We start from the raw sequence: 23,850 nt of genomic DNA on the forward strand, positions 1-23,850 counted from the left end.
GATAGGATGGTGGACCCCCACCCTCGGTAGTCACACCAAATGCAGAGAGACCAAATGATAGGATGGTGGACCCACCCTCTCAGTGGTCACACCAAATACAGAGGGAACAAATGTTAGGATGGTGGACCCGCCCTCTCAGTAGTCACACCACATGCAGCAGGACCAAATGATCTGATTGAAAGGAAAATTGTCAAAGTGGATTTTAAAAGGCTGGCTGCTTACAAAAGACACAAAAGTAAAAGAATATAGAAATTTTTTGTGTGTGTGTGAGGAAGATCAGCCCTGAGCTAACATCCATGCCAGTCCTCCTCTTTTTGCTGAGGAAGTCAGGCCCTGAGCTAACATCTATTGCCAATCCTCCTCTTTTCTTTTTTTTTTTTCTCTTTTTCTCCCCAAAGCCCCAGTAGATAGTTGTATGTCACAGTTGCACATCCTTCTAGTTGCTGTGTCTGGGACGCCGCCTCAGCATGGCCAGACAAGCAGTGCGTCAGTGCGTGCCTGGGATCCGAACCCGGGCTGCCAGTAGCGGAGCACGCACGCTTAACCACTAAGCCACGGGGCCGGCCCCTAGAATATAGAGGGGTTTAATGTGAAAAGATGAACAACGCAAGTCCTGCAGACAGCAACAAAGAGAGCATGCAGCACAGAGATGTGCTTGTGTGGGTCCCATCGAGGTTTTGTTCTGAGATCTTTGGAAGCTGCAGGAAAATTGAAAGTTTCCCTAGATGCACCACCTCATAAGTTTGCTGCATCTGTGCCTGTCTCTGTGCGGGTGTTTGCACACTAGCACACACATGCACACATGTGCACATGCACCCACATGCCCCCGGTTCCCCACTGTCTTGTAGGGAGTCGTCCTGGAGTCCCCTACATGACATTTCCTCTCACACATCGTTGGCCAGAACTTTCTGTGTCGCATTAGCCTGCAGTGAAGGCCCAGCGGTGTCTGTTCCCCCAGCAGGAGCTGGGCGCTCACGGTCTCAGTCTCAAGAGCTGTCTTCACTGTCTAGAACTTTAAACAGGTAAATGGATAACTGGCGGCTCCTCCTCCTCTCTGTTCTTCTCTCTCATCTGGCTGTTTCTTCTCTCTTCCCTTTGTCGTCTGAACTTGGAGCTCATGCGCATAATGGGGTTTGCTCTGTGATGGGGGCTATAGAAAATTCAGAATCCATGTTTTTCCTGCTTATTGCCTTAACGATGGATTTTCTATACATGTGAAAGACACACCTGGGACCTATCAGAGGAGGAAGGCAGACCGTCTGGATGCATGGAAGTCGAAGGCTGGGTCCTGCTGGACGTGGTTCTCGCCACACTGGGGGAGGGTGAAGGTGGGTGCGTGTGGGTGTGCGGGCTGCAGAGCACAGGACCCCCATGCTCCTCAGTGTGCATTGTGAGCTCGGGCCTCTGTGCTAAGAACGGTTTTTTTCCTTTAATTTGAGTTCCTTTTTTTTTGTTTGTTTGACCAAATGGATGTTTATACAAAGTTGCCAAAGTTTAATATTCCTTAAATGTAACAGATAGGGGCCAGCCGGACGTAGTAGCAGTTAAGTGCATGTGCTCCACTTTGGTGGCCCCGGGGTTTGCAGGTTCAGATCCCAGGCGCGCACTGACGCTCCGCTTGTCAAGCCATGCTGCGGCGGCGTCCCATATAAAGTAGAGGAAGATGGGCGTGGATGTTAGCCCAGGGCCAGTCTTCCTCAGCAAAAAGAGGAGGATTGGCAAAGGATGTTAGCTCAAGGCTAATCTTCCTCACAAGAAAAAAAAAAAAGTAACAGGGAAACTGAAAAACAGTTTAGCCCTTAGCCTGTGATCTGAATACAGTGCACTGGTTGTTATGGTGACACTATGTGTGGTTTTATTTTTTAAGTACCAGAGGAATAACAGTGTCATTTAAAAATAATAGTTTATGATACTTAAAACAAAGAGTGTGACATTGCATACTCATGTCATCTCGTCTGCTCCGTGTCAGGTATAGTCTAGACGAGGAGGCATAAACAAACACAGGATCTGGGGACAGGTGTCCGAGCCTCTGAAGAGTCCCCTCCCTCCTGTAAGCCTTTAGACGGGATGCATTCCTGAGAGCCTTCGCAGCCCTGCCGCTGCCCTGCCGCTGCCCTCCCGTGGCTGGAACGCGGTGGTTGCCTCCAGGGATGCCCTCAGGCTGTAGCGGGTGGGTCAGAGAGACAGTGTGGTGTTGGACAGTGACTGGCCCTCTGAGCATCGACCCCAATATGGAGCGGGGACCATGAGCACCTGCTTTCTGAGCTAGCAGGTTAGTTACGTGGCTGCGTCACCGTCCACTGCTGTGGCTTTGATGGCTGGAATAAGAGGGGCATCGTGGCTGGCACTGTTTTCGTGTTTGTGGCCTCAGGTGCTGCTCCATCCAGGAATGCGGGGGCCGAGGCCCTGGGGAAGGTGGCCCTGCTCGCTGGGGCCTCTCTTCCAGCCACACTGCCTGGCCCAGCCCAGCCCCACACATCCTGCGTGGTGGGTGTCCAAGATACCGAGGTGCCTGGTCCTGCCATCTTGTTAGAGTGCCTTTTCCTGCATGTGCACAGCACGAATCAGGGCTTCCAGAAGGTTCTGTTCAGCGGGCATTGGGGTCCACAAGGGGTTCTGTTGCCTTAGAAACTATCAGGTTTCCCCTCTTTCTGCACCGAGGACACTGAAGTCCAAGGGACGAGGTGACTCATTCATTCCAGGTCCCCGGCAGTCAGCGCAGGCTGTTGTTCATGAATATGGCGAGTGCTCGAGGACTGTTTGCAGCCATGCTCTAATCAGAAGTGAGGCTGGAGCTTGGGGGGCCCATGACTAGGGCCGAGAGTGCAAATTACTGAGCATTTGACACGGGTACTCCAGCCACCTACACAGGCGTGATGGGCCCCCATCACGTCATTGCCTTCAGGGGGCCTCTTAGTGATTTCCCACTTTCACCGTGAACTATGGAGACCTGACAGATGTTGCTCTTCAAGGCCAGTCTTTGGGAAGAGGAGGAGGTGTCAGAACACACTGTCGAGGGGCCGGCCCCGTGGCTTAGTGGTTAAGTGCGCGTGCTTCGATATTGGCGGCCTGGGTTCGGAACCCCGGGCGCGCACCGACGCACCGCTTGTCCAGCCATGCTGAGGTGGCGTCGCACATACAGCAACTAGAAGGATGTGCACCTGTGACGTACAACTATCTACTGGGGCTTTGGGGAGAAAAGGGGGAAAAAAAAAGAACACACTGTCGTGACAGCAGTGCAAGGTCGGTAGAGCTGAGGCATGGATCAGTAGGACAGTGTGGACCCCAGACTAGGTGGGCACATGTGAGGGAGGTTAAGGTACGAGGGAGTGGATTTAAAATTACTCAGGACAAGAACGATTGTTCAGTATGTGGTGCTGACAGCTGGCTCTCCACGTCAGTGCAAAGGAGTGAGGTAGATTCTACACACACATTTCAGGTAAAGATCTGAATTAAAAAGAATTATTGAAGCATTTGAAGAAAAGTAGAACATATTTATAGTGTTGGAATGAAGAAGGACTGCCTATGTAAGATATAAAAAAGCGAGGCTGGCCCAGTGGCGCCGCAGTAAAGTGCGCGCGCTCCGCTGCGGCGTCCCGGGGTTTGCAGGCCCGGATCCCAGGGCGCACCGACGCACCGCTTGTCAAGCCATGCTGTGGTGGCGTCCCATATAAAGTAAATGAAGATGGGCACGGATGTTAGCCCAAGGCCAGTCTTCCTCAGCAAAAAGAGGAGGATTGGCAACAGATGTTAGCTCAGGGCTAATCTTCCTCAAAAAAAAAAGAATCTATGAAGGAAAAGATTGGTAAATCCCATTTCGTAGAAATAAAAAACTTTTGTGTAACCAAAATCAACATAAACAAAGTTAAAAAAGCAAAGTGACGTTTAGGGAGAAAATGTTTTTTGCGTATATAACCAGAGGTAAATAGTAAGAGTGTTTAAAGACTTGTGTAAGTCACTACGAAACTCATAAACAGCCCAACAGAAAGTGGACGAAAGGTATGAACAGATAAAGAGGAAGAAACTTAAATGACACCCAAAACTGCCAGCCTGACATTAATCAGGAAAATGCAAACTCAAGTGGCGGTGAGTGCCACCCAGGGATGGCCACTGCTCCTGGTAGGAAGTGACCGGAGGGCATGTGACAGCCTCTGTTAAACCCACACATGCCTTCACCTGCCGTCCCCACGTTCCGTCCTGGGGCACTTAGACTTGTGCACAAGGGTCCTGGCCGGCTCCAGGACGGTGTCGTGACCTACTGTGTCGTCAGGCTCTTGTGAGAACCAGCACCAGTGCTGCTGCTGCTGGTGACACTGGGCTTGCTTTGCAGCAAGTCGGTCTGTAAGCAGTGCTCTTTAGAAGAAGAAAGAACAGGGCCGGCCCAGTGGCTTAGTGGTTAAGTGTGCGTGCTCCGCTGCTAGTGGCCTGAGTTCGGATCCCGGGCGCGCACCGACGCACCGCTTCTCTGGCCATGCTGAGGCTGCGTCCCACATACAGCAACTAGAAGGATGTGCAGCTATGACATACAACTATCTACTGGGGCTTTGGGGGAAAAAATAAAAAATAAAAAAATAAAAAAAAAAATTAAAAAAAAAAAAGAAGAAGAAAGAACAGAACAACCAGGTCCCGTTTCTAGTCATGTGCCTGAAAACTCAAACCCAGATGATTGTGTGTATTCACTGCATGTCTCCCTAAATACAGAGGAAAGATCTGGAAGATGCCCAGGGCTTAACCAATCCCTCTGGGAAGAGCAGTGGAGCAGGAGGCAGCATGGAGATGCCGGCCCTTTTTGCTCTTTTTTGTGAATTGTTTGCATTTCTACTTCATATATTAGGAAGGTGTATTATCCAGATGATTCTGAAAATGTGGATTAATGTGAGAGAACGTTGTGGGACTACTGCTCACGTGCCCTCCTTGTTTGCAGGTATGGATCCTGGCGGGAGCCCGTCAACCCCTACTATGTCAACTCCGGCTACGCCCTCGCCCCAGCCACCAGCGCCAACGACAGTGAGCAGCAGAGCCTGTCCAGCGACGCCGACAGCCTGTCCCTCACCGACAGCAGCGTGTGAGTCCCCCTGCCTGGGCAAGTGCAGCCCCCTTGGAGCATGGCAGCCCGTGCCAGTCCCAGCTGGGGCTTTCTCTTCATAGACAAGGTTTCGTCGTCCTCCCTGCAACTCGATGTTAGTGCGTCTGATGTAGACAAGCTGCACTGCAGGAAGAGTTGTTGACGATCCTAGCGCAGGCTAGAACTGAGTTTTGCCTTAGTTGCTTCTCTCCAAGGCCAAGGGTGCTGGAGCCTTTGAAAGGGGAAAACCAAGGGGTGAAGTTGAAGCAAAGTCCAGAGCTGCTGAGGCTAGAGTGCTTAGGTTCTGATTTTCTCTTTGGTTTTCATTGTCTTGGGGTTCACTTTAAAGCTAGGCGACCAAGTGGGTTGGCTGCCTGCCCAGGAGCTGGTGACACCAGCCCCGTCCCTGAAAGACTGCGTTGCTGTGTGGATATGTTTCTTGTTGATGCTGCTCTGGGCTTGTCACCTTTTTTAATCCAGAAACTGTCATATCAGGTCAGGAGTCCCTGTCATCTACTCAGTGTGGGGGGACAGGGAGACAGGAGCAAGAGGGGAAGTCAACACAGCTGGTTCCGTGCTGGCTCCAGTGCCCGGATGTTTCAGGGACAGCTCCCAGGGCTGTGTGTCCCCGAGAGGCCTTGGTGACCACATAGAGCCACACTGAGCCTCCACATCCCTTGTTGGGGACAGCGGACCTTATTTTTTCATCATCCTCTCCAGGGAAGCCCTCCCTTTGAGGGAAAGTGCCTGTTTCTGACACCTTCTCCTTGGCATTAGCAGGTGGCTTTTTGGACCCAGGTGCACATTAGAAGTTTGAAAGTGTAGAACGCTCTCTTGTTACATCAGGGTGTTGCCCGTACAGCCCTTGAGGTCATTTGGGGTCTTGACTGGGCTGCCATGAATATCAGACTTGCCCAGCTTTTGGTCCATACGCCATTTGCTGTCTGACCACCACTGATGGGAAGTTTCTGCCCAGGGCCAAGGCCTGGGCCTGGGGGCTGACCCCTGGGCGCCCTCCATCAGCATTAGGGCAGCAGGAAGCCTTTGGCTGTGATGACGAGCAGGTGTGAGCCTGCCCACAGCCGTCCACCAGCGTCTTTTCCCCATGAGACCTGTGGGGGCACAGCCAGGACTCCTAGCTGGTGGGGCAGCAGCTGTCAGCTGGTCACCGGGGACTTCTTCCTCACCCAGCTTGTTTCTTTATGTAAAAAGTTTGGGGAGTCAGACAGGTTTAAATAAGAAAAAAAAAGGGCTCCTAAACCCGTCTTTTTGTAGGTGAACACATTTTTAAATTGCGGTCCTGCTTTATATACTGTTTTTATAGTTTGTACCTTTCATCTGCTATGTCTTTAAGCGTTCTTCCAATTTAACGTACGAATAGGATCTCACGTGCTGTTCTGAACCAGAGTCAGCCAGCCCCCAGCGCTGTGTTTGTTGGGTTCTTTCTCTTTGCCCCTTCAGTGACCACACCTCACCAGACCGATCTGTCCCTTAGGTCAAGCTTCTGTGTGGGGTATATCTCATCGATCGTTTCATTCTCCTTTATTTTGAATCTTTAAGATAAAATGTTGACATGTTTCTAGCAACTTCTTGTTTGAAAATACTGGAGTTTCGGGGCCGGCCCCGTGGTGTAGCGATTAAGTGTGTGCGCTCTGCTGCTGGCAGCCCAGGTTCGGATCCTGGGCGCGCACTGACGCACCGCTTGTCAGGCCATGCTGTGGCGGCGTCCCACATAAAGTGGAGGAAGATGTGCACGGCTTTATCCCAGGGCCAGCCTTCCTCAGCAAAACGAGGAGGATTGGCATGGATGTTAGCTCAGCGCTGATCTTCCTCACACACACAAAAAAATACTGGTGTTTCAAACAGTATCTGCCATGAATATAAAGTATCGTGTAAAATGATTGCAGCGCCCCGCAGCCCCACACAGCCCCCTGCAGCCCCACATAGCCCACCACAGCCCCCTGCAGCCCCCACAACCCCCTGCACCCCCCACAGTCCCCTGCAGCCCACACAGCCCGCCACAGCCCCCACGAGCAGCTGGCAGCACGAAATCATGCATTTGTAGCATCTGGTTTTCCTCTTCCCCAAAACTCTGTTAAAATTAATGTGCCCATGAAGTTTTCTCGAAGTCTCTTAATGCTCTCCAAGGAAAGGACATATGTTTGCTAAAGGGAGGATCTAAAATTTTAAAAATATCTTTTTTTCCTGATATTCTATTCATCTTGGTTTACACTGAGACTAAGAAATGTAGGACTAGTCAAGAATTTAGAATGTAAAATCATGACAGATGTTTAAATATATGTCAGAGGCAAAATATAGGATTGTGTGTTTCATCTGAATTATTTCTGTTGGGGGCAGCTGCACCCAGTGCCTCAGCCCCACTGCAGAAGCACCGGGCTAGCTGACTAGTCTGTCGACTGTGGTCCTGACGTCTGAGCACAGGCCTGATCCACAGAGGCGCAGAAGTTTTAAGTGCCTGTCAAAGTACAGGAGAAACAAACAGTTGGTGGCTCAGGGGCATGTAACAAAACCCTGGGGGCAGGTAAAGATGTTTTCAACGCGAGTGATTCACTTGTTCTTGACGTCTACCTCCTGAGCGCCTGCGCCCCCGCCCCCTGATGGCTGAGCCAGCTGCGCTGCAGCACCCCGCTGGTGCCCTGACAGCAGGGCCCTGAGGCAGTTACAGGAGAGAGAGGCCATCACAGCCTCTCTCAGCCCTGCTCTAAACCAAAGTGTGCCCTTTCCATCCAGACTGGGCTCCAAGGCCTGTGATCTTAAGAGGAGAATGTTGCCGCCTGCCTGCCAACAAAGCTGCCGAGCTGGTGGGCATGCGGCTGCCTGGGACGTGGGCCAGAACACACCAGGCACTGTGGCCTGGGCACTGAGGGGCAAGGCGGCGGCTTCTCTTGGCTGGGCAGCCGTAAATAAACTGAAGTCAGAATTGTGGCTGCGTGTGTGCATCCTGCTGTCAGGTGAGAAGGGCACTGCTCTGGCAGTACCTCAGCCCTGAGACGTGGGGTACTGGGGACCCCACCATGGGCAGTGCTCGGGCAGGAGGCGAGGGGTCAGGAGTCGCTGACACAGGCCTGCACGGCACCTGCTGGGCAGCAGGAAGGCCGAGGGCTTTCAATAGTCGCACACTTGAAAGACTCAGCCGCTTAGCGGTGGGAGGTAGCAGCTTCCTCAGGAGTCCTTCAGTGCGGAGGACGTGGGGCTCTCTCTGGAGTCTGCTCTGGCAGGCATCTCTGGGTCACTCTGGCTCCTGTCAGCTGCTGTGCTCCCCAGAGTAGCTTGTGAATAGTGGGGAGAGGACTGGGGAGTCTTTAGGGATTGCGTATGTGCAGTGAAGTATGTGTTAAAATCTGGATCCATCTTGAGTAAGTGCATTTAGTTATATTAAAGATAATCTATAATTTTATTTTTATCATAATCTTCAAAAGGGTTCATAACTAAAACTTGTGTCAAGAAAACTAACTCAGGCATCTCTCAGAGAGATTACACTGCTTTATCAATTTACCCTGGAAGGAAGCAGAATAATGGAACCTGGGAAGTCTTTCAGTGGGATCTAGATGGTCTTGGCTGCCCATCTTGTAGGCCTCCACTGTTTCCGGTCCATTTAGAGCACCCCTCCTGGCGAGGCATGCTGCGTCCCACCCCAGTGATAAAGCAGGGGTCGGCAGACCTTTTCCATAAAGGACCACTAGTAAATATTTTAGGCTCTGTGGCCACTTACTGTCTCTGTCACATATTCCTCCCCTGCTTTAAAAATGTAAAAACTTTTCTTAGCTATCAGACCTTAGAAAAGCAGGCTGTGTGGGTCTGGATCAAGGCACACGCACAGCTAAACTTTGTGGAGCTGTTCAGTTTGTGCTCACGCGGGCTCTCTCTCTCTGGACAGGGATGGAATCCCACCCTACAGGATCCGCAAGCAGCACCGCCGGGAGATGCAAGAGAGCGTCCAGGTCAACGGGCGGGTGCCTCTACCTCACATTCCTGTAAGTTCCGACTGGGTGGCCCTCACACTCCCCATCGCTGAGTCCGGGGCTCACCAGTTCTCTCGGACCTGTGCCCATCCCTTCTCCCTACTCTGACTGGGCTGCTGTGGCACTGGCCAATGGGAAAGGTGCTTGCTGGCTTCTGGCGAGCTTGGCTCGTGTCCAGGCCTAGTGTGTGGTCAGCGTGGCGCAGGCAGCGCAGATGGCTTGTAGGCCCTGCCTGCGTCAGACCGGAAGAGCAGGAGTGCCCTTACGCAGCACCCACCGTGCCGTCTCTTCCCATCATGTTAAATGAGGTGCTTCTCCTCAAGGTGGGCAAGCAGCTCGGAGCCTCCGTTGCCGGCTCTGTGCCCAGGCCAGACCCCTGCACGGGCCACCTGACTGCGGCTCTGTCGGAAGGCCTATAGGCGCCCCTCAGTGCCCCCAATCTCAAGTTACTGTGACCACTGCTTGTTCAAGATGAAACGGGGCATCGGCCTCTCTGTGGCTGAACCGTGGGAGTCATCACGTGGGCAACCTGACTTCAAAGCTGCAACTCCCGGATAAAGATGAGATGATAGCGGTTCTCCTGACTGTGGCCACTGGGGGCTTCAGAGAGCCCGGAGCGGACGGGCACAGCCTATCTCCACCTGCAGAGATGAACGTGGGATCACTTTCCTTATTTGGACACGTCGGCTCTGAAGGGAAAACCTTTTAGAGGGAGATGAGAGCCTATGGGAGGGTCTTCGCCGAGGGCGGCAGCCGCTCATTCATGGTTTCTGTGCAGGGAGAGTGGATACTTCTCAGTATGCACACACCCTCCCTAATCAGGATTCCGTGGTTAGTCCTTTAGCTTGTCTGCAGAATTTGAATTTGCAAATAAGAAGAGTGATTGTTTATGACTGAGAAGAAAGGATGTTGGTTTATTGATATTACTAAGAAAAGGATGGTCAAGCGTTTTGTCACTTCCCAGCCAACCCTTGGCGCAGATTTGGCCTGAAGGAGGCACTGATGGCGTCTGCTTAGGAAAAAGAGGAAGACAGTGAAGGTGCACGTGTGTGTGCCTGTGTGTGCCTGCACGTGTGTGCACGCTGCAGGTGACCCCTGGGGAGCGCCCAGCCTGACTCATGTTACTACTTGGGCAGTCTGGGCCTGAGCCTGGGCGTCTTTGCCGCGCCGTGCAGGGCTGTGTGTGTCTTCTCCACCCTGCTCAGTGGACGTTTACACTCGGGACCAGGGCTGAGCAGGGGAGGCAGAAGAGGAGCCCGGGCATCCTGAGTCCCAGAAAGTGAGAGAGTGAGGGGACACCAGAGCCACTCGGAAGGGCTCCTGCTGGCCAAGGCCCAGACAGTGGGAGCATCCAAGTTAGTGGCAGTAACGTTGGAATCCGTGCGTCTACGGTGACATAACCAATGAATAGAGAGTTTGACGAGGAGCAAGATATTTACATCATCCCAAATAGCCCCTCGTAAAATACTAACACACAGTGGGAAAAAGCGACTTTAGGGGAGGACCTGCGGGCCCCCCTGAGTCCGTGGTCTGCCGTCGTCAGTGATGGGACAGATGGATGCTGCCTCTGTGAGGACAGTGAGAAGCGCCTGGCGCCCCTTGGGGGCCTCCTGCCCGGAACGTCACCAGGACACGGCCCAAGTTGAGGGCCATCCTATACAAGAACTGGCCTCTAATTTTCAAAAGTCAGAGGGTCATGAAAGTCAAGGAAGACTGAGGAGGCCTGAGATGTGGCCCAGCTGAGCGTACCTCGGGCCTCGAAGGGGAGACCTGGGTTGGCAGAGGAGGAGAAGGCAGTGTCTGGTCTGCCGGGCTTCGGAGTCTGGGGCTACTTGTGTCAGAAAGTCCTCATGTGTGGGAGACATCCCAACCAGTTCCGGGTGGTGGGGCATCAGGTAGGCAACATACTCTCAAAAGATTCAGAAAAAATTTCTTTGTATCGTTCTTGCAACTTTTCTGCAAATTTGAGATTTTTCCAAATTAAAAATGTTATAATTCAATAAATTAAACAGTATTAGACAAAACCTAGAGTGCAAACTGGTGAGCTGGAGTATAGACCTGGAAAGACTTCCCAGAATGCCTCACAGAGAGGAGGACGAAGACAGCTGGAGAGGGGCAAGAGTCAGAGGTGCCATTGGGAGAATGTTCCAGAATCGAAGAAAGCTAGGCGTCCCTAGGTTCTCGAAGATCTTGACTAACTCTCAGTGGGAACTTAGAGGTGAGAAAGGCAGTGGTGCAGTGGTGAGAACCTGGCCTGACTGCTTGGTGTGGACAGTCCGTGGCCTGGAAGGCTGCCTGCCGCAGTCTCTGGGCCGTTGCAGGGTGGCTAAGAGGGTTTGCATGCACAGCACGCAGACTTGGGCCTGGCCTTTGGTAAACGCTGAGTGAAAGCAGGAGGTCCTGTGTGTTCCAGAGAGAAGCTGGTGATCTCTGAGTCCTGATTGCTGTCCGGGGAGGTTTCATGAGCTGCTGCTTTTTGAGCTGTGTACGCATTCAAGGGAATGGACCGTGGCCCGAGTGGGCTGAGCACGGTGGGGCGGTGAGCATAGATGGGGAGCGAGAGGTGAGCAGCCTCTTCCACTGCCTGGCCTTTGTTTCTGGGGCCCAGCGTGAGGAGAAGCTCTCCATCACCCGCTTATCTGCAGTGTGGGGAGCTTTGCGGTATCCAAGGGGCCCTGGCCAGTCTGCTTGTCTGGTGGCTCAGCTGAGGGGCCTTGAGGTGCCTTCTTTTGGGGGGGGGGGGTGCAGTTGGGCGGGACCCGGAGAGGGTGGGGCTGCAGGGAGCAGAGCTCTGCCTCAGTGGAGAGACGTGGTCCCTGGAGCAGCCCTACGGTGGGCACAGTGGTCATGCCTGGGAGGACTGGACCACAGCCTTGAACTCAGCCCAGCCGTGTGGTTGGGGCAGAAAGTGCAGCATTTGGTTCAGTGATGTTGGTTTGAAGTTCAAAGTGAAGAGACTTCACGCTTCATCAGTCACGTCTCATGTGGACACCTATCCAACAAATGAGGAGAAATGCTGCGTCCCGTCTTCCTTAGAGGCTGTGGCGTCTTGTGAGTGACGGTCTCTTCTGTGGCTGGTGACACCGGCGCTGCCTCCAGAGCCTGTGCACATTCGCTTTGTTATCAGACCAGAGACGTGGTGGGTGGAGGCAGGCCCAGGGAGCTCGGGCACTCGGCAGACAGCGCCCGGTATGTGGGGTGCCGGCTGGACACGTGTGGCCCATGGCCTCATGCTTCACCCCATTGCCTGAGTTAGGGGTGCAGCTGAGGCTGCTATTGGAGGGCTCTGTTCTGTTTAGGAGACACTGTTTCTGAGTGGGTCTGCTGCATCCGGGAGTCCTGCCGCGTGACTTATGGGGTGTTTCGGGGCCAGGTTGAGGGGACGTGTGTGGGTGATAGTGCTGTGGCACGGAGGTGCCAGCACTTGAGGGACACTGGTCACCTTCCAGTCTTGAAGTGTGGTCCTCAGATCCTTAAGGCTGAGAGAGGGACCTCTTCTCTTTTCTTTTTGTTCCCTATTTTTTTTTTTAATTTTATGTATTTATTTTTAAATTTTTTTTGTGAGGAAGATTAGCCCTGCACTAACATCTGTTGCCAATCCTCCTTTTTTTGCTGAGTAGGACTGGTCCTGGGCTAACATCCATGCCCATCTTGCTCTGCTCTATGTGGGACACCGCCACAGCATGGCTTGACAAGCGGCGTGTAGGTCTGCGCTGAGTATCTGAACCTGCGAACTTGACGGCTATGCCACTGGGCCGGCCCCTCTTTTTTGCCTTTTTAATTCCTCAGAAGTGTCACATTTTCATTTACTTGAATTTTTTCCTTTGTGTTTTTCTTTTTAATTCCTCCAAAGCTGGAAAAGTTGCGTTGCATAAATCTGATAAGGTTTTCCTGTTTTCAGAAGCGTAGCTATGCAGCCTGGAGGCTGTTTTCCAGAATGGCCTCACTCGGCAGGTCTGCGCCCCTCCCCAGGGCTGAGCCGCTGTGTCCTCTCGATGGTGTCGCCCGGTGTCTGTGTGGCTGTGTCTCGTTGAGGGCTTTGCATTCTGCTCTTGCTCTGTGCTCACCGTCTGGGCGTCCGGCTGTCAGCTCTGGGTCCCGTGTGGGTCACGGCGCTCAGCGCTGGCACAGAGGAGCTGGCACGCCCTGCCCGGGCCCTCCTGGCCTCCAGGCCTCTCTGGCTAGCAGGCTTGGCAGGGCAGGACCAGCCTCTGTCCTCTGTTGTTTGTCCGAACACCCCACTCGTGAAGACTCCTTCCAGGGTCTCGGCCTCCTGGCCATCCCCACTGCCCAGTCCCCTGGGGCTCTGTGTCCATGCCCACTTTCCCTCTCAGGCTTCTCTCCTAGGATCTTTTAGAAGCACTGGACCCTGACTGCCCCTTCTTCTTGGGGCTGGCCTCCTTGGCTCCAGGACAAACCCCAGCCCAGTGTTGGGCACCACCCGGCCTTCTACACCAACTTTTTCCACCCCTGAAGCATTGGCCTGTGTCCTGGGCTTGCCCTCGGCCCCCTTTCCTCTCCAGGCCCCTCAAAGGTTTCTGCGGCCTCCTCTGAGTCTGTCGTGGTCAGCATCAGCCCCACAAGTGGACGTTTGTCTCTGAACCCTTCACATAATTTTTTGCCTAATCTTACATGTTTCTGAGGTATTAGGCACAATCTTTACTCCTGTTTTGTAGATGAGAAACGAGTAGGCAGAGTTGAGACTGTGCCCACAGCTCGCCATTGGGAGGGTAGTGGGAGCACTGGCTCCGCTCAGGCACCGCCCCTCCCCTCCTTGCCTTGCTTCACATCTGAAAGCCACTGTCTACCCACAGAGGTCAGAGAACTGGACCATGTGTGCCACCCTGTCCCCAGGCCACCTCCCTCTCCACCATCTGCCCTCCTGCCCCTCCTTGGCCCTCCCTCCCTTGGGTCCCCCCTCTATTCTCCTCCTCGCAGCAGCACCCACCCTCGCTCAGACCTTGGTGGCTGAGATTTTTAGAACGTGTTTTGCTGTAAAGGACATTATTGGGACAGCTGGTGAAATTGGAGGAAGAACTGCTAAAACAGTGTTGTATCAGCGTTCTTTTGTGTGTAATAATTGTCCTATGGTTAGGTACAAGAATGTCCTTGCTTTTTGGGGGTCGGCCCCATGGTGTAGTGGTTAAGTTCGGTGCGTTCTGCTTCAGCAGCCCAGGTTCGCGGGTTTGGATCCCCGTTGCGGACATATACCACTTGTCAGCTACACCGTGGTAAAGACCCACATATAAAGTAGAGGAAAATGGGCATGGATGTTAGCTCAGGGCTAATCTTCCTCAAGCAAAAAACAAAACAACAACGAGAAGGATTGGCAACAGATGTTAGCTCAAGGCTACTCTTCCTCAGCAAAAAAGAAAAAAAAAAGAAAGTCCTTGCTTTTTGTTAATGCTCTCTAAGTTATTTAGGAGTAAATGGGCATCATATCTCTACTGGCTAAGAGTGTGTGTGTGTCTGTGTGTGCACACGTGCCTACATGTCTGTATGCATGTGCCTACGTGCGTGCACGCATGTGTGCACATGCCTGCGTCTGTGCGTGTGTAAGTGTGCGTCCATGCATGTGCATGTGCATACATATGTGCATGTGTGCCTGCGTGTGTGCGTGTAGGAGAAAATGACAGAATAAATGTGGCAAATGTCAGCAGTTGGGGAATCTGGGTGAAAGGTGAACACAAGTTCTTTGTGTTATTCTTGCAACTGTTTTGAATTTGAAATTATTTCAAAATAAAGCTACCCCTGCAAAAAAAAGTTATACAGTGTATTCCTATAAAATACATTGCAGAGTTATATTCTCTGAAAAGGAAAAGTCCTCTGTAGTCCCACCTTTCTCCTGATGTTTTTCCTGTACGCTGTGTCCCCCATCCCTTGTACAGAGCCTGCAGCCTGGTCCGCACACACCTGTGCACCCCGGGGCTGCTGCCCTCTTGTGTGCAGGGCGGGCACCGCAGGGAGCAGGTCATCCTGCGCTGTGCTGCAGGCCGGTCTCTGCCCCGGGGCTCCGGGCTCGCTCTTCGGTGGCCTTTGCAGCTCTCCCTGCCCAGATTCCTCTGCTCCAGTCCCCAGGCCTCACTGGGTCTTTGCCTGGGCAGTTGCCTCTCCGGACAGGCTGGGAGGCCCTTAGTACAGGGCGTACCTGGGCTTGGGGCACCAGAGCCTCCCTCCCATGGGGCCTACCAGCTGCCACCCTGACCACCCCGCCCCAGGAGACTGAGGACCTGCCCTGCTCGGTGCCCCTGGTTCTGTGGTTGTGAGAGGCTGACAAGAAACAGTGTCGGTGCTCTGTTCTCCTGGACTGTGCTGGATGAAGGAGGGGTTTAGTCTGACGAGGAAAGGGGGCAGTGAGGAGGCTGATTCCCAGGGAAAGGGAAAAAAGGACACCCTTACTTTACAGTGAATGCAGATTGCGTGTTACTTCCTCTTACCCAGAAAGGGCCTGAATGCCACCTTGGCACAGAGAGTGGGAGTTTGAAGCTGCATGTGGCCGCTAATCAGCGGTGTCTCCTTGTAGCGCACTTACCGAATGCCAAAGGAGATCCGTGTGGAGCCACAGAAGTTCGCCGCGGAGCTCATCCACCGCCTGGAGGCCATCCAGCGAACGCGGGAGGCTGAGGAGAAGCTGGAGGAGCGGCTGAAGCGCGTCCGGATGGTGAGTGGGCCCCACGGCGGGAGGCCACGCCACATCCTGGTTTCTGAATTGTTTGATCAGAGCTGGGTTTGGGCTTGAGTTGGGGGTGGCATTGGGCCCCAGGAGTCCCCTCCAGGGTTTCCCAGAGTAACCCCTCTCCCTGCTTGATCGCACTCTGACCCCATCTCGGTGGCTGGCCAGGGCCTGCTCTCCTGCGATGCATGCACCCTCTGAAGCCCCAACTCCTGGTCCCCAGCCTGTGCCGTCTCCCGAGAAGAAGCCCCCCCTGGCAGGGGCCTGAGCGGAGGCCTGGGGAGTGACCAGCAGGTGCTTGGCAGCGGCTCCCGGCCCTGTGCAGCCCTCGAGTGCCGGGGTTGGGGCTCCTGTTCCAGCTTCTTGTGGGAAGACAGCTGAGAGGGGAGCCGAGACGGTGCCCAGCTGTCGGCCCTCAGCCCTGCAGAGCATGGGTCAGACTGGGGACACGGGATGTGGGGCAGGAGTCCAGGGGCTGAGGCAGCTCTGAGCTACGCCCACAAGGGGGCACCATTCACCTTCCCTCTGCCCGTCTGTCTCTCACTCTCCGTCCATCTGTCTGTCTGTCTCTCCAATACCATTTTCCCCCTGAGCACCGACCGCAGTGCCCACGGCTGGCCACCTATCCCCGTGACGTTCAGGTTCTTCTGCAGTGGTGAGAACCCTTGTGGTCAACTTCTGGAGGTTTGTTTAGTGTACAGTAGCTCAGTCCCTTTCTTTTCAGTTATTACCAAGTTTACTCAACGTTATTCTGGTTTGGACGGTTCAATAAAATGGGAAAATAAATGCGAGATGTGTCTTTTTGAGTTAAAGTGATCAATGTTTAAGATATGGTTACATAAACTCTTAGAGAATCAAATGAAATTCAACTAGTTACTGTAAGAATTTATCAAGAAACATGTAGCAAGATAAATAAGCAAAAAACAAGAGCTCTTCTGTACAAGGGCAATATTTCTTTTGAAAATATAATGGGAAATAAGGCAATAAAATTGAGAAATAGGAAAACTCAATCAAAAATCCCAAAAACCTTTATTGAGAACTATAAAAGAAAACTCAGTGCAGAGGTTCCTCAGTGGTCCCAACGGCACTGGCGCCATTTCCCTGAGCCGCTGGTGCAAGGCACGCGGTGGTCACGTGCCCTTGCACACTCACTGGGGTCTCTGTGTTTGTCCCTCTGTGCCCCATCCTGCAGCGCCGCTGCCAAGAGCCTAGCCGCGCTCGCTCGGGGCCCGTCGGGGCAGAAGAGTCTCCAGGAGCCGCGCGGGCGGCACCTCTGCACCCCGCCTGGCCCTGCCTCACCCTGGGCTGGGCACTCCTGACCCCAGGACATAGCACGCCTGACTTCTGGCTTGTTTGTTTCCCCACGTGTGAGGTTTCCATGGGACGGCCAGTACCGGGTGGTGATGTGCAGCCTTGTCCCTACAGGAAGAGGAAGGTGAGGATGGCGACGTGTCCTCCGGCCCCCCAGGGGCCAGTCACAAGCTGCCTTCAGCCCCAGCCTGGCACCACTTCCCGCCCCGCTACGTGGACGTGGGCTGCGCAGGGCTGCGGGACACGCATGAGGAGAACCCTGAGAGCATCCTGGACGAGCATGTGCAGCGGGTCATGAGGACACCCGGCTGCCAGTCCCCGGGACCTGGCCACCACTCCCCTGACGGTGCACACGTGCCCAAGATGCCAGGAGTGCTGGGGGGCATAGCTCCCGGGCACGGTAAGCACGCGCTCAAGTCGGGGGCGAAGCTGGATGCAGCCGGCCTGCATCTCCACAGGCACAGCCACCACCACGGCCACCACGGCTTGGCCAGGCCCAAGGAGCAGGCCGAGGCCGAGGCTACCCGCCGGGTCCAGAGCAGCTTCGCATGGGGCTTGGAGCCACATGGCCACACGGCCAAACCCCGCAGCCACTCAGAAAGCGTGGGCACCGCCCCTGTCACCAGCGACAGCCTGGTCTACAGGTGAGTGTCCGCGGCAGCCCGAGCTGAGCTTTGAGACCAGGGCTGTGGTTCCTTCGTCCCTGTGCGTGTGTCAGTGAGGGGCGCCTGTGTCTTCCCAGGGAGGAAGGGGTCATGGCAGGAGGCCGTGTCTCCTGTGGATTCTCTTCTGGTTTTCTAGCCAGAGTTCCCCTTTAAAAGCCATTAAGCAGGGTCAGCCACAGAGACTGCAGGCGCGTGATGGCCAAGAGGTCAGGTGCCAGGTGTGGGCGCTGAGCCTCTGCCTGGGGTGCTGTGTTGGCCAGGGCTTCAGCCTGGAAACTTGGTTGGATAAAGATGTGTCAGAGGGAGGTGTCTGGTGAGGAGGAGTGGCCGGTCCTGGGTGCTGCCACTGGCTGGGTGGCCTGGGCTGGGCGGGCAGAGGACAAGTACTACAGCCCGACCTGGAGCCCCAGCCCTCTCAGCGGTGCTGCCTGGACGCCTCCTTCCCCTCCTGCCGCAGAGTCGGCCCAAAACAACCCCAGACCACCACACAGAGCTGGGCAGAGGCCAGTGGGACATGCCACTTTGTCAGGGCCACCATGTTCAGAGAGCAGAGGCCCTTCCAGGCCCTTTTCCTCCAGCCACTCGGGGTGTAGAGCACAAACGGCCAGCTCTCCAGTGACAGGCCAGGTAAAGTCAGCAGGTGATGCCCAGATCTTTCTCTTATAGCGGGAAGGTAGGCATCACCTCCAAAAGAAATGCCAAGAAGGCCGAGTCAGGGAAAGGTGTCGGCGCTGAGGTGCCAGGCTCCTCGGAGGATGCGGAGAAGAACCAGAAGATCATGCAGTGGATCATCGAGGGGGAGAAGGAGATCAGCAGGCACAGGAAGGCCGGCCACGGGTGAGTCCTGGGGGTGTGGGCACAGGTGTGTGCAGATAACCCGGCGAGCCTCCAGAGCTGCTTCACCAGTGTCTGCGCAGCTGTCACAGCCCCACCCACTGTCTTACCGCAAAGCCCCTGCAGTGGAAGCAAGAATTCCACGGAATCAGCTCCAACCATTGCAGCATCTGCTCGTTGATGCCTGCCCCGTGTGGGCTTGTGGTGGGAGTGGGATCCTTGTCGCAGCTTCAGTGTCCTGGGCAGGAGCGCCCACTGGTGAAGTACATCTAAAGTCACCACATCTCTGTCTGTGAGCTCCTCTAGTTCTGGCCCCACCTGCCGAGGAGGGGTCTGCTGTCACACAGCTGCTCTCACGAGGTTATTTCTGGGGTGGTGACGCCTCCACGTGACAATGACCTAAGTCACTGGGGAAGTTAGACTGGCACCTGACTGTTCCTGCAGATGGAGCCCGCAGAAGTCTTTTCGCACCTGGTTGTCCCCCCGCCGTTGGAGTGGGGGGCAGATTCTCATTTAGTCTGTGTCCCTCTGACCTCTGTATCAACCCCACAGGGTCAGAGGCTGCTCTGGGGGGCTGCAGAGCCAGGCTCCAGAAATGCCCTCGCTGCCCCACATGGGTCGGTCCATCTGGGGCTGGCTCAGATGGGGCCGGGCTAGAGGCGGGTCACACCTGGAGCGGGCGGCCACGGGGCCTGGAGCTGCTGGGGTCTGCCCATTGGTGTATGGGCCGCCCCTCCTTCCCTGGTCACAGACTTCCCTGAGCTTCAGCCTTCCTTGGCAATAGTGGGGGAGGGCTGAGTGTGCATGTGTGAAGGAGGTGAACACCTGCCTAGCCTGTTGCTGGGCAGCAACTCGGGGTCCCCGTGTCCTGTCTCTGCGTGATCTTAGAAACGAGCCCCCCACCAATGTCCAGACCATTTGCAGTCACAAAGCTTGTCCCACTCTGTTGGGATGGGGATGGATTCTTGGCTTCTCTGGAGTTCCCTCTTGTGGGTTTCCATGGAATGACTCTGTCCTGGCCACCCCCCGACCCCAGATGGAGGGCTAGGTGGTTGACAGGTAAGAGCCACATGTACAAACAGCCTCCTGGGCCTGGGAGGCTCCTGCTATCAGGATGAACTGTTTTAAATGACGGTGCCTCAGTGTCCCCACCAGGCCCTCCCTGGAGCCCCAGGGCTGTGGGCCTCTGCCCTTGTTCATCTGCAAGGCGGGCGTGCAGGGCCGGGAGTAAGGGGTGGGGGCAGGAGATGGGGCCGGTTGAGGTTTCACTGTGGAACCCACCTCCCCCCAGGGTCCCTTCTCTTGGGCACTTCTGGCGTCACAAGGGCACTGGGCCAGCCCACTCCCCAGGCGGCCTCTTCTTGGGGTTCCCTCTTGTTGGGGTTCCCTTGTCTGCTTCAGAGGCCTCCAGCCGCAGCACAGAGGTGGACGTTTGCACCCAGCCTCACCCGGTGGTTGTGGTACATGTGCCCAGGTGTGAACACGTCCTCAGTGTCCAGTGACAGAGGGAAGGGCATGTTATCACCGTGAGGGAGAACCAGGGAAAATTATGTGTGTAGAATTATGCCAGTTATGGGAAATGTTTCTGTTGGGGAAGGAGATATACCAATATACTGAGAGTGGCTCTCTTTAAATTATGAAATTATGGATTATTTATATTTTTTTCTTTAAATTTCCTATATATTTCAGGTTTTTCACAAATAGCATTTATTTTGACATTAAAATATTTTTTAAAAAACACTGAAAACTTTTCTATAAGAGAAGTCATTATAGGGGCCAGCCCGGTGGCGTAGTGGTTAGGTTTGCGTGCTCCGCTTCAGCGGCCCAGGGTTCACAGGATTGGATCCTGGGCACGGACCTACGCGCTGCTTATCAAGCCATGCTGTGGCGGTGTCCCGTATAAAGTAGAGGAAGATGGGCACGGATGTTAGCTCAGGGCTAATCTTCCTCAGCAAAAAGAGGTGGGTTGGTGACAGATGTTAGCACAGGACTAATCTTCCTCACACAAAAAAAGGTCATTAGGATATGATTTATACTTTTTTTTTTTTTAAAGATTTTATTTATTTAATTATTTCCCCCCCAAAGCCCCAGTAGGTAGTTGTATGTCATAGCTGTGCATCCTTCCAGTTGCTGTATGTGGGACGCGGCCTCAGCATGGCCGGAGAAGCGGTGCGTCGGTGCACGCCCGGGATCCGAACCCGGGCCACCAGCAGCGGAGTGCGCGCACTTAACCGCTAAGCCACGGGGCTGGCCCTGATTTATACTTTAATAAAGCTGTTAAAAATAAGTTACAAAAAAAGAAGTGTGCAAGAAAGGGACTTTTGTATATGTGGTACAGGAGGAAATTGCAGAAGTTCACGTGCCCTCTGGTGGCCAGGGGCACAAGGGCACTCCTGCCCGGCCTCCGGGAGTCAGGGCCTCACCTGCCTCTACTGGCTCTGCCCCCGCTCCTGGCACCCCCTGCGGCCCAGGATTTCAGATGTTGCCACGCCTGGTTCTCTTGCTCCCAAAGGTCTTCCGGGGCGAAGAAGCAGCAGGCCCATGAGAGCTCCAGGCCCCTGTCCATTGAGCGTCCGGGGGCCGTGCACCCCTGGGTTAGTGCTCAGCTCCGGAACTCTGTCCAGCCCTCTCATCTCTTCATTCAAGACCCCACAATGCCACCCAACCCAGCCCCCAACCCTTTGACCCAGCTGGAGGAGGCCCGCAGGCGTCTGGAGGAGGAGGAGAAGAGAGCCAGCAAGTTACCCTCGAAGCAAAGGTATGGTGGCAGGGACGGGGGTGGCGCCATCAGGGTGAAGCTCCCCGAGGCCTGGAGTCCCCACCTAGAGCCACGCCGGGTCCCCACCGGCAGTACTGGGTTCTTCCTTCCGCTGAGAGCCACAGACTGTTCGGCAGGTGGTCACGACACTGTCCTTCCGGGGAAGGAGAGGGAAGCCTTCCTCTCTTCGTGCCTGCTGTGCTCTATGAGCGTGCACTCGCCCCGGGTCTTCCCCCACCGTGGCGTGGAACAGCTCGAGGTCACACAGCCAGGTCACCACTGGCTGCTGTGCAGGCTGAGCTTAGAGGGGGCTGTCCTGGCTGTCTCCATTTACAGCCATACCCAGGGGAACCCCGAACAGTGCCGTTGGCAGGTCGGTGAAAGTGCTGAGATACAGACAGGTGTAAAACTCTTCTGGCGAGATGCGGCCACAGTCTCTCCTCACTGCGCCCTCCTGGACCTTCTGGGCCAGGACGCCAACCCGCTGCCGATGCTGCCTCAGGCGAGGCCCCGTTCTCTCCCCCAGGGAGCAGGGAGACCTGCTCTTTGTGAGTGGCAGGTCTTCTCTCCAGGCCGGAATGTGGCTGCCCCGAACCTTCCAGGGCTTGAGGTCAATTTTCCTGGATGTACTGGCTCATTGGAATTCCCAGGCAGATCAGGGTCTCTGAGGGGCCTGGAAATCTGTATTTCTCACCCAGAGCTGGGGAGCGTGGTTACACAAAGGCCACGGTTTTCCTCGGATGTTCCTGGCTCCCCTTCCCAGGGGCCTCACCTTGTGTGGGGCAGCCCTGCTCTGGGGAATCCGATGTGAGGGTGCAGACCCTCCCCGGTGTCTGTCTCGTCAGGCACAGCCGGAAGCCAGAATGTGTCCCCTGGGTCGTTGAAGCAACCACGTTTACAGCCAGCTGTCTCACAGCCCACGGCCTCGTTCAGTCAGCGTAGAGCTGGAGAGGCGGCTCTGTGCCGTGGACCCACCCGGTGCTGGCACCCACCGCTCCAGAGGCACGCAGGGTGCGGGGGCCGCTGCCTGCAGCGGGAACGCCTCCTGCTGTGCAGACCACCTGCATGGGCTTCCTGGGACCCTGCTCAGGCCGAGCTCTGGGGCAAGGCTCGAGTCTGCTCTTCTTGCGCGCACCCGGCAGGCCCTGCAGGGCAGCGTCTTTTCTCTGGCTGGTGGTGCCGAGCAGAGCCACACGAGCCTCTCTTATGCTTGTTGGGGTGTGAGCCTCCAGCTGGGGTTTCGCCCAGTGGCTCTGGCATCTCCATGTGTTGTCGATCCAGGGCATGTGGGCCTTTTGTGAACGGCTGCAGACATAGGGCAGAGGTCTGCATGCAGCAGTGGGGGTGCTGAGCCCTCCCTGAGCTCCTCGTGGGTGACCCCACCCAGGCTAGTCAGAGTAGAAGTCATCATCAGGGCCACACAGCATCGCGCCCGAGGGTGGACAGCCTCTTGGAGAGCAGCTGCTGGGCAGCGAGCCCCAGGACAGGCCTCCCCAGCTGCTTCGGACAGAGCCGTGACCGCACTCCAGAACCTGAGTCTCCGTCGGAGCCCTGAGTAGGAAGAGCCACACACAGGGAGGAGGCGAGGGCAGAGCCTCTTCTGAAGGCTGCTCTCAGTGCAGGTGAAGTGACAAGATCCTAGCGCCTCCAGTCACTGGTTCCCCAAAGTGTGTTCCAGGGAACCAAGGGCTCTGTGACCAGATGAGGACTCTGGGAACTCGGGATCGACTAAAGCAACAGCCATTTCTCGACGGATCCTGACGGAGCCCTTGATGTTCCAGTCCGGTGCTCCGCAATCCACGAAGGGCTTGGTGTCCTGTCCGTCTCACACGGGGGGAGCCTGATTTGTGGTGACAGACCCTCTTGGGGATCCCCTGCTCCGTCTGCCTGTCACCCGTTGTCGCCATGGAGCGTTGGTGGACGCCCTCCTGAGGCCTGTGCGGCTCACTGGCGCGGTTGTTCCCTAGGTATGTGCAGGAGGTCATCCAGCGGGGGCGCTCCTGCATCAGGCCAGCGTGCACGCCCGTGCTGAGCGTGGTGCCAGCGGTATCCGACCTGGAGCTCTCCGAGACAGAGTACGTGCGCCCCCCGCGGGTCCTCCCGGCACGCCCACCCAGCCCCCATCGTGGGCCAGCTCCCATGGTGGAGCCACTCTTCCCGGGACGGGAGCTCGGGCACCACGCTTGAAGAGACGGGGCTGGACTCAAGCTGTCTACAAGCCTTTTCTTCCTGTCTCTGTCAGAGGAGACGCTGACCCTCCACATGGTGACGAATGACCCGCAGGCCAGCGAGGAGGTCCGCTCCGCCTCCCCTGCTCTGGCCGCGCGCCCCCCGCCTGCCTTTACTTTCCGAGCCTCCCAGCCCGGCCTCGGGACTTGCTGGGCTGAGACAGTCTGGCTTGACAGGGTCGGGACTGCAGCCACGATCCCCCTGGTGTGCTGCCCACAGAAGGCATCAGCTCTGTTGGTGCGTGTGCGCCAATGCTTCGTGTGCAGTGACACGCAGGGATTAGGGCTCTGCGTGTCTGCTCCCTGGGCTCACATGGAGCAGGGTGGGTGTTG

The 23,850-nt window shown here is 55.3% G+C and overlaps 1 protein-coding gene across 2 annotated transcripts in view; it reads left to right on the forward strand.

Annotated features, from left to right (window-relative positions):
- The window catches only part of AXIN1 (axin 1), a 56,508-nt gene that overhangs the window by 29,733 nt on the left and 2,925 nt on the right, over nt 1-23,850 (forward strand). The window contains exons 3-9 of one of the 2 annotated variants that reach the window (XM_058570501.1): nt 4,925-5,065; nt 8,964-9,060; nt 15,572-15,709; nt 17,147-17,676; nt 18,364-18,534; nt 21,044-21,289; nt 23,257-23,364. In XM_058570501.1, the coding sequence (XP_058426484.1) occupies nt 4,925-5,065; nt 8,964-9,060; nt 15,572-15,709; nt 17,147-17,676; nt 18,364-18,534; nt 21,044-21,289; nt 23,257-23,364 (1,431 nt within the window). The remainder of the gene's footprint in view (nt 1-4,924; nt 5,066-8,963; nt 9,061-15,571; nt 15,710-17,146; nt 17,677-18,363; nt 18,535-21,043; nt 21,290-23,256; nt 23,365-23,850) is intronic. The other variant, XM_058570502.1, reaches the window with a different exon arrangement.

The sequence above is a fragment of the Diceros bicornis genome, chromosome 26 (genome assembly GCF_020826845.1).
Source record: "Diceros bicornis minor isolate mBicDic1 chromosome 26, mDicBic1.mat.cur, whole genome shotgun sequence".
Classification (NCBI taxonomy): domain Eukaryota; kingdom Metazoa; phylum Chordata; class Mammalia; order Perissodactyla; family Rhinocerotidae; genus Diceros; species Diceros bicornis.